General features: G+C 46.2%; 1 protein-coding gene across 1 annotated transcript; it reads left to right on the top strand.

Annotated features, from left to right (window-relative positions):
* The first annotated feature begins 637 nt into the window (after positions 1-637).
* NABP1 (nucleic acid binding protein 1) lies at positions 638-10,224 on the top strand. Its single transcript, XM_042784304.1, has 6 exons — positions 638-946; positions 1,076-1,214; positions 4,376-4,447; positions 5,856-5,928; positions 6,189-6,255; positions 7,813-10,224. Exons 1-6 carry the CDS (start codon positions 856-858, stop codon positions 7,998-8,000), a joined length of 630 nt encoding a protein of 209 aa, XP_042640238.1. The 5' UTR covers positions 638-855; the 3' UTR covers positions 8,001-10,224.
* The last annotated feature ends 244 nt before the right edge of the window (positions 10,225-10,468 follow it).

Here is a 10,468-nt window from a genome sequence, read left to right as displayed (position 1 = left end):
CGAAGCCCTGAAGTGCCAGGCAGCACCTCCTGCTCCTCCCTTCAGCCCCCGCAACGGCCATTTCTTCTCGGTGGAGACAAAATCAGACTTCCCCCGAGTAACAACAAAACTTCCCCAAGCCGGCAACCAAGCGGACGCACCCTTCTCCTAAATTTTTTTTTTGCTTTTTTTTCAGTGAAGGGAAACGGAACTGCTACGAAATCGCTCTCCGGGAAATCTCTTAAGACCCCTCTCGGCCCTAAAATGGCGCGGAGAGGCGACGAATCTCCCTAATTCCCCTCTGCCCCACCGGCCGCGCTCGGGGGAGGCTGCGGAGCGGTTTCCCTGACGGAAGCGAGTGAGGGACTGAGGGAGGCGAGCCCGGACACCAGCCGATAACGGCGCTGCCCGGCTTGGCGGCGCCCGGAGAGGGAAGAAAATGGCGGCGGCGCGGCCCAATCAGCGCGCGGCGCCAGCTCGCGCCCGCCCGCTGCCCAGTCCCGGCGCTCCGCGTGCCCCGGACGGTACCATTCCGGCACCATCCCCCCCCCCATCCCCACCCCGCCCGGCGCCTGGGGTGGGCCCGCCCGGTTGGTATAAAAGGGAGCGCGGCGCACATGTGCTCCTCAGTGCCGGCGGGAGCGGGCGGGCGGGCGGGGGTGTGGGAGCTGTGCCGGAGTGTCGGTGGGGAGGGAGGGCGCAGTGGAGGGGGGGTGTGCCGCACAGTCACCGCGCAGCCCCTCGGTGCTCGTGTCCCTGTTGCCCCGTGAGGGTCGCCGGTGCCCCTCTGCCCGGCCCTGCGCTGCCGCCGCCGCTCCCCCGCGGGATGCGGGCTCGGCCCGCCCCGTCAGCCCTGCCCCCCGCGCCGGCCGCAGCATGAGTGCGGCGAGCGATACGTACTTCCTCATAAAAGACATAAAACCCGGACTGAAAAACTTAAATGTCATCTTTATTGTGCTGGAGATCGGTAAGTGGCGTCCGGCACGCCCCACCCCCGGGCCGCCCACGCCTGTCACGCGTGGGGTGGGGGGAGAGGGCTGGCGGGGCCGTACCGCCCCCCCCCCCCCGCCCCGCTGAGCCGCGCTTCTCCCCGCAGGGCGAGTCACCAAGACGAAGGACGGGCACGAGGTGAGGTCCTGCAAAGTGGCGGACAAGACGGGCAGCATCACCATCTCCGTGTGGGACGAGATCGGCGGCCTCATCCAGCCGGGGGACATCATCCGCCTGACCAAAGGGTGCGTACGGGGCCGCCCCCCGCCTCGCCCCCCGGCCGGGCAGCGCCGGGCCGGGGCAGCCCTTTGTCACCGAGGCGGAGGAAGGTGCTGGGTCGTGAGCGGGCTCGGCCGCCTTTTGAGAGGCACGGATGACACGGCCGGCCCGCTTTGGGCCGGCTCCTTGTTACCGAGGCAGCACCCTGACATCGCTTGCCAAATTCCAACTGCCTTTGCCACCCCAGAACATGCCTAGCAGGAGCGCACAGGCTAGTAAATGGCTAGGAGAGGCTCGTGTTTTTAATGAGGAGGTGGTTAAGACGCTTGGTTTGGCTTTAGGAAAAGCTCCCTGGGAAATGACTTCTTTTGGGGATGGGAGGGGGGAAATTCAGCAGTCAGTCCTGGTCTGTAAATCAAGCAGGGAAGTCAAGAGGGTGTTCTTATTTTTACAGCCAGTTCTTTGCTCTAGCAGTCAGCTCCTTAATGAAAGGAGGGAATGATTAATGCCTCTCATGCAGAAAAGTTGCTTTTCATTGCAGTGGATTTAACAGAAATGACAGAGGAGGAGAAGCTTTTCAAATTCACTATAAAAATTCATACTAGGGCTACACTGTAGAGCGTGTTAGTTTGGCTGGGTACAGTTCATTTATCTCAGAGAGCTGGTTTAATTTTTCTTAAACCCTTAACATTTACTATCTGTGAGAAAGAAGTTTCAATTTGAAAATCCTTTTCCATGTCACTTAAATTGTCAGTACAAAGTGACAATCACTTTCATTTGAGTTCTTCATGGCAGTTAGGTTACACTTAGGAATCTATTACACTGATCCTTTGGCCTACAGCACTCCAGGAGGTAGTAGAACTACAGCATATGTAAGGTCCTTTTAATTTTTTTTTTTTTTCTGAAAAAGTATGCAAAAGGTTACTCAGTGTAGCTCCTAACTTAGCTGCTCTTAAGTTGCGCATTCGAGTGTAATTCTCAGGTTTGGAGTGAAATTGGATGGCCCTTCACACCAAAACTACAGCTGCTTCCGCCTAGGCAAATGTCCTTTTACACGGAATGGGCTGACTTCTCGGCAGAGGTACTTCTGGAGAAGCCAGCTTGCGTGGGGAGCACGTGGAGTGCTGGGGCACCGACATGGGTGGAACTAAACCAGAGCTCTGGGCCAGCACAGTCCTGTGCGTAGGTGACACTGAGGCAGATTAATAGTGATACTGTTCAGCAGTGTTACTGAATTCTGCTCTGACTGGCTTACTGTAGCTGCTCTGGTGTGCAACAAATGGGAGGGTCGCTGTATCACTTCATGTCAAAAAGTCATTTTGGCTTGCATGAATTAAATTTATGAGCTGACATCACTGTTCCTGGTGGGTGGCTAAGTCATGCCTTCATTTACATGAATTGCATGCTTAGGACTGTGTATTGAGTTAAATGGCAAAAGCTAAATACATTCCGGTTTGGCTCTCATCTTAAGAAAAATGCCCCTGAGCTGGCACATACAAGCTTTTCCAAATACAATTTTATGCTTAAATAGGATTAATTTGAGTGTGTGATGTTGCCACTGCAAGACAGGTAAATTTCAGCTCTGTAGGCTAATCTGACTTTCAGGGCAGGATGCTCACTGTAGCAAATGGAAAAGTTTAGCTAGGCCTCGTGTGTAAACATGCCTTTTTTTATTATTATTATTTTCCTGCTGAATTTCAAGCTGTAGATGCATTCCTCTGGAGAAAAGCAGACACTGTTGCTGACTTTTGCCATTGGCCGATTAACTCATTTATAGGAAGCTGTTGCAGTTAATATTTCTAAATTTGAAGTTAGATCTGGAGTTTACTGCTTTATGGCCAGCTCTTTCTGAGACAAAAACAAATGCTTGCATACATGAAATAACTTTGTGCTGGAGGTTATCAGTCCCATGATTTGCTAGGTCATGTCCCAGTAAACGTATGTTTGACTTATATCTATTATTTGAGACCTCTTTTCCTCTGTACTCTGCCACAAGGCTGTCCAACTAGCTGGTTATTAGAGGTTAAGCATAGAGGGAATCTTTGAAGTGAAAGGTAGCATTATGAAGTGAAGACCATTAATCCTACATCTGGATGGACAACTCCTGAGTTGGGCACCGTAACTGTAGTTGCTAAGCTTTACTGCTGGTGCTGAAGTACAGTGAAGTTTATTGTTGCACTGGCGTTATGGTCCTGTTCTGCCAACCTGGCTCCTCCCTGCTGCCTCTGTTCAAGGCCCTGTGCAGCCGGATGGCTCCCAGGCTCTGCAGATAAGGCAAAGGGCAAGAGGAAGGTTTGCTATCTATGTTCCAGAGATAGGCCCAGAGCATAAGGAAGTGGTGACTTGTCCAGATTATCTGTGACTCCTGAAAGTGGCTCCCTATTCCTTTGCTTGAAGACACCCGTAGTCCTGTTAACTCCCTTGTGCTGCACCTGGGTTTCTGGTCTGTATTTTCATTTCTTCACATACATGATGCCCCTCACTGAAAGGAACAATTATACACAAAATTTTTTGCATAACTCGGATTCCAGTGTTTGAAGTCAAACGCCTCTGTAAAGACTAGAGTGCACTCATGCTGTCTTGTAAGTGAATGTTTCCACAGTCCTAAAATTATTTCATCGCATTTCTGTATGTCACTTGGAACATGAAGGTCAAACTTGTGCCTTTAAAAAAAAAAAAAAAAAAAAAAAAAAGAAACCATAAAATCTTTTAAGGGCCTATACTAAAACAGTAAGCGCTTGCTATTATACACATTCAGTAGCAGTATCGATACTCTCTGGTGAACAAAGGTAATTCTTCCTGACTCCTGCTGAAAGCAGAACTGAGAGTTGTCAGTGAATGGTAACACAGATACTGCTTTTGGCAAGATGCCTTTCCTCTGCAGGAGCAATCATAAGGGCTGCTCCAGCCAAGGAAAGAGCATCTAGTCTCAAAATAATTGGCTGCTTTCCTGGAATTGCCAGAGGAAGTCAGCTGACCTTCCAGTACTTTTTGCTAGAAGTAAAACATGGGGATCTATAAAATTTTAATGTGGTGAAGCTGAGGTCCCTGGGAATGTTTCTAGTCCATTCATGCAGATACGTAATACTTACTAACTCTTGGAAGATGGCATGCTTCCTCTTTCTTTTTCAACAGTGGTATTTGGCATTAGCTAAGGGGTTGATTTGCTTCTCCTTTCTTTGGCCAGGTATGCATCTCTGTGGAAAGGATGCCTGACACTTTACACAGGACGAGGAGGCGAGCTGCATAAAATTGGGGAGTAAGTATTGCGCGTCTATACTTGCGGTGTTATGTACTCAGCAGAGCATCGTGGTAAGTATAAGAGGTGGTGTCTCTTAGTAAATGGAAGCTATGGCAGCAAAAGTTTGTTGATTGGCCATGGATAGGTACAGTACAGGCAACTGTGATGTTATGGTAATGAGCTCTGACTTTCTCTGCATTCTGCGTAAGCCGAGGAGAATCAGCCTCCATCACTGGCACAGGTCTGGGTTGTACCCAGAGGGAGGAAGTGTATAAATGACAAGGGATTTAATCTGCATTGCCTACCCAGGCCTCAGCTTGATTAACCTCTTTATTTTGGTGCAAGCCGTGTGTGTGTGTATCATGCTTGAGAGACAGGCAGTGCAAAGAAGGAAGACAAAGGTAACTCCAGTGAATCATATCTAAACAGAAGCAAGCCTCATTATACCATCTTTAAACTGCCCACAAACTGAGGTGGCGCCTCCTCCTAAGAACAAACATGAGTAACGTGCTTGACAAGCAACAGGAAAAATAGCAACATTTTCTAACCAGAAGAGTACTTCAGCTGTTGCACAAAGAGCCGTGGGAGGCCTTATAGTCATCAGGGAAGTGGGGATGTGGGGTGGCCACCTTTCTTCTCAGATGGTTCAAAACCACCCAGTGCTCAGCTGGGTTTTGTGAGGGATGATCTGCAGATTTTCTTCAGTGCAAAGATGTCGCCTCAGAAGCGTCATCCAGTTGGCTTACTCTCCAGCAGGCTGGAATGAGGTGGGTCCTCATCTGGGTTGTGCCTTCCAGGAGGAGGTGGGAGCTCCACTTCTGCTTAACCACTCCAAGCTGTGTAATGATCCAAATCTTTCTTCCCCTCTGCCATAATTTCCATGTGATGAGTTGGTGGGACTATTTCTCCATAGTCCTCTTGAGTGGAAAAGGATGTTTTGAATTACACTCCCTGTTTTGGACTCCTCTGTGCTATTATGTTAATGGGGCACTCCATAGCGTGGGAGTGTGTGGGAGTGTTTAAGTTTTCACTAGAGATCTAATGCAGCCACAGTCTGGGTGACTGTTTCTCAGGTGACCTTGTGAGTGGGTGCTGGACAAGATTGTGCAGCTGGAAGAGAGGTGAAGGGGGAGCCATTTCATCACCTTTTGTTTTCTTTAGGCCATTTTACTTCTTAGAGTAAATATGTCCTTGCCTCTGCTTGACTGAAGCACCCTCACCAGGAAGATGCAACAGCTTCACCACAAGCCTGTAAAGGGATCAAGGAGCCTTTTCATACCTGCGGATACTCTTTGAACAGTGGGGTCTGGATTAGTTACTTCTAGGTGATAGGATGTGTCAAGAACATAAGCTCTTTGAGTTGTGGAGTTGAGAACTCTGTTAAAAAATCACTTTAAAACTCCTTACAATTCTAATTTCTCCCCAGGTTCTGCATGGTATACTCAGAAGTGCCAAACTTCAGTGAGCCCAACTCAGAACACGTCGGGCAGAACAAACTGGTATGTTAAACTTGTCTGAGGCTTCTGGCATGAAGTGCTCTGTTCTGAATACTTCACACTAGGCTGTGATGTGACTCTTCTGAAAAAATGGAATTGAAATGATGTATAGATAAAAATGAGCCAATAATTAGAGTAGCAGAGAAATTCCATGTGGAGCCACTATAAGAACATGGGGAAAAAATATCAGCCCTTCTGTAAAAATGTGAAATTTCTCTCTGATTTTTTTTTTTTTGTTTTTTTTTTTTTACATTTCTCTGAAGGCACAGGGTGAACAGAATAATAGTTCTGCATCAAGTTATATGGGTTCTTGTACTTTCGGGCCACTGGGTAAGTTTTTTTTTGTTTTGTGGAAGTGAAAGGATGAGAAACAATGTGAATAAATAAAAAGAAATTTATCTTGCTAAGGGTTCTCCAAACTGGGGCAAAAGTGTACTATGCTTTAAAAAGTCTTTTAGACTGGAGCCTGAACCTGCAAGCATGTAAGGATGAACACTTCCTGAATAATGTTTTCAGGGTTTCTTTCCTAGAAGAGGAGCAGATCAGGATATTCAAGGTGCTGATACCATGTAAAGAGACTTGAGCAATCCTAAATTGTTTTGATGCTTTCAAAGAGGTTTTGCAGCACTTGAAATTCTGTTTTTTTTGAACTGCCTGACACCTTGGCTTTAAAAATTACTTTAATTTTTCCAGTCACTGTGGCTTTCCTGCCAGGTTAGCTCCATGAAACAAAAGCGGTAATCTGAATTCCAGTATTTGACCTGGCTGGACCACACTGAGAAGCTTAAACAAGAAAATGCTACAAGGACTTGAGTAGGTGTAAACTGAGAGGGAACCTTAATGTATGGCCTGCCTATGTGATGCCCAGACTCAGTACCTGGTGTTATCTAGCCAAGTCCTGCTGGTGGATGACAAGAAACTGATTCCACAACTTGCTGTTAAAAAGTGTCACTTCAGTTCAGTGACTGTCTGCTTCCTCTTTAGCAACATGAGTTTATTTTCTCTTATTTTATACCTCCTATGAGCCCTTTCTGTTCTCTTGAAAATAAATTATTCTGAGCAAAGAAGGGCAGTGCTTTCAGGCCAGTCTTTCCTCAGTGCCAGAGTAAGGCGAGTAGGCTTTCAGCCCAATTAATGTGTACGTACTTCCTTGGTGTCCCTGCTCTGGGGTGGTGGATGGCTGTTCTCACTGAGCTTGTGCATATCTTCTGAAACTTCTTTTTTCTCTTCCAGCTTCTTGTGTGGTCTTTTAAATGCAATGATTTCCTTTTGTGCCTTCCCTCTTTCCCCATGCTTCCTGTCATCATCATTCTGCCTCTTCAGCTTTGTCCCTCTTCCTGCCAGCAAAACATGAGCAGTGATGCTTATGAGACTCAAATTCATGAGAACTTGATGCTAGCCGAGTTGCTTCTGTGGCTGGACTTCACAAGGCAGCTTTCTGTTTCTGTGTCCCTGCTAGTGAGGAATGATGCAAGGAGCTTTGTGTAGCCTGCTTTTCTTTTGCTGGTTTCTCCTTGACTTCTGCTGCCCTGCTGTCTCTCTGGAACATCTTGGTGTGTGACCTACAAGCCAGTGCAAGTTTCTGAAAGCACCAGTCTAGTTTCATGAGACTCTGGTCTCTCTCTTGGGCAAAGAGTCAGCATGCAACTCTGTGACCCTTCTTGCTTTATTTGAGAATGGGGGTTAGGGATGGAGGGGGTGTACTCTGGGGGCGGGGGTAAAAAGGGAGCTGTGATTTGGGGCCTTGCAGTGCCAGAGGGGCTTTTCCTTCTGGTGCTCAGGGCTTGCTGGTTGCTGCAAACTGTGTTCCCTGTTGCTAAACTTACAAAAGGGAGCAGTGATTTTTTTTCCACGGAACTCGTGATAACCTTTTTTCTGTCTTTCTAGGAAATGGTTTACAAACTGGACCTGAATCAAGTGGATTTCCATTTACGTATAATCATGGCCACAGTTACGCAGGTAGTGGGAGAGGCAGTGGACGAGGACCTGTAAATCCAGCACCAGCTAATAGCGTTCAGCCTCTTCTCCCTGCTGTCAGTAATGGGAGGGACCCACGCAGAGCCTTTAAAAGATGACTATGCCAAATGTGGTTGTACAGCTTGCTTAAACTCTACACTCTACTTGAACACTTATTGCACTTTTATTTATAGTTAACTGTGAACCAGTTTGTCCTTTACTGTTGTTTTTTTACCTTTTGGTCTATGGAGCAAACTTGATGTGATCTATTTCTTTTGCTTAGGGAAGCACAGTGAGTCTTCCCCATACATTAAGGGGGTAGGGGGAGAAGGTGAATATGAGAAAGCAAGGGTAATGGGTTGGAGAGTCTCAATTAAAACTCAGTACCCTTTGCTAAATGGAAGAAAATCTGAGTTACATGTATGTATTTTTCTGTTTCTGTTGGTCAGCCTTATAGCCTTAAAAGGTCTCTTGCGTCCTGTGCGCACATACGTTGACTCCCATTAGAGTCAAGGGGAGCTCTTCATATTGGGAGAGAAATGAAGGGGAAGAGCAAAGATGCTGTAGTGAACTAGGTGTCCTTGGAATTAATCTAGCTTGTCAAAGCAATAAGTACAAGGAAAGGGTGATGCCAGCACCTAGTGGTGTCTCCTGAATCAGAGAATGGATAACTCAGATGAAGGTCGAAGACATGGTGAGTGTCTCGAAGCTTGACTTCTGATTCTAGAAGGGTGTACACTACTTAAAAATTCTCCATAAACACCATTATCACTGTCAATGAAAGTGGCAGTGATTTTTTTGCTTTGGATAGAAGCTTGGATATTCATTCTTGCTTTGCATGAAATAGCAGGAGGGGAGGATCTCAGACAGTATTGGGGGATATGCTGTTTGTAGTCACTCCTTGTGTGAAAGCCCAAGGTTACTTTGCAGGAGTCTGAATTTCCAGGGAAGAACAGTTTTCAAATGCTGCATTACCCATCTCTTCAATGAGACTGCCTACTTCTTTCCTTCGCTTCTCCAAATGAATTATGTATTAGATGAAGCTGTATGTGTAGATTGCAGAGGTACTGGCCAAGCACACAGCTGCACTTCTGATGCTGTTAAGCTGCTAAGCTTTCCTTCCTCTGTTTTATATGAAATACAAATTATCCCTTAAAGAACTTGGCCCTGTCACCACCATCTCCCAGCGGGAAAATAGCTGTGGTTTTATTCCTGAGATCACAAATGCCTTGACTCTAGGTAAGAGTCTAGTGCCATATTTCAGATCAGGTTCAAAAACAGCTTGGAAGCTGAGGTGTCATACTGGATTCATCTGTTGAACTCTTCTTATAGCTGACCTCTCAAATAAAAAATTGCACTAACCATTTCAAAAACAAATCTAACTTTTTTTTTCTGTCAAGCCATAAAGACTTCATGACAAAAGGCTAATTGTGAATTGTGAGTTGTCTCTGTGGTCATTCATGTTAATTGAATTTACTACTATGTCACTAATGTTTACAAGTTATCTACATTTGTTACTTCTGCTTTTGGTACTCATGGTGATTTGTTGAAAATTGCTTTTAGTTGTCAATTGTTCCTTGCTTAGTCTGAAATACTGAACTTTCTTTTAAATGCAATCAGCAGCAGCAACGAACTTCTGAAGGGAGGTCTAGAGGGACCTGTGTGCCCAGACACTTGAGGGCTGGTTGTGTCTGGTCTGGTAAAGAGCTATCCTCATACCTGCTTCAGGTGGAACTAGTGAAACTTGTCTTGGACGCGAGAGGGTGGCATGCCTCATGAGATCACCCACAGGTGATGTTACAGAAGAACAGTGCTAATTGCTGAACCAGAAAACACGCAATGACTACTGGGGAAACGGTGTGAGGAGGTGATGTGCAACTCAGGGACTTTAAATCGCTTATTTAAGTCAGTCATGTATAGTCTAGATGCATGGACGACCTCTCATGCAGTGCTGCATTAAGACATTTGATATGCCTGTGAGAAGGAAGCCAAGAGGACTTTTAAACCTGTGCAGTGTATATGACATGTTCCAGAGGTAAATGAGATGTAAGTATGGTGTGAGAGCTGTGCTTTCCAGTAGTAGCTGTAAGGGTAGCAAGTGAACAGTGGAAGGGATGGCATGGTGGAGACTTCATGTTCATTGGGGTATATCCACCGTGGATCAAATCCTGGTGGTCTTTTCTCTACAGCATAAAGAAGGTTGAAATAGGGGGGAACCCTGTGTTAGTGCGTGCTGAGGTGCCTGATGTTTGTAGCTCTATGCATTGGAGCTTTTATTAAGCTAATAAACAGAATACTTGTTCACAAATTATTCCAAATAAAAAGTGAGATGATTACTGCTGATAAGTGATATAAGATGAATAGCTTGCTGTCAAGTGGATGATTGATTTCCAGTTGGGAGGAAAAATGCAAGAGGCTGGTCTTCAAGTTCTCAAGGTTAGTAGAATTCCTGCCTCCCTGTTTCTTACGTGAAACTATTTCGGTTTATTAATAAATTTTTACTTCTTTGCAGGGGAAATCTGTGCCCTGAAAAGTCACATGGACTTACTGTAAATATAGTAATTTTTCAAGGTCTTCTGATCTTCCA

Source organism: Tyto alba, unplaced genomic scaffold (genome assembly GCF_018691265.1).
Source record: "Tyto alba isolate M040663 unplaced genomic scaffold, T.alba_DEE_v4.0 Super-Scaffold_7, whole genome shotgun sequence".
Classification (NCBI taxonomy): Eukaryota; Metazoa; Chordata; class Aves; order Strigiformes; family Tytonidae; genus Tyto; species Tyto alba.
Note: the sequence above shows the minus strand (reverse complement) of the source record. Positions and strands in the feature narration are given on the sequence as shown.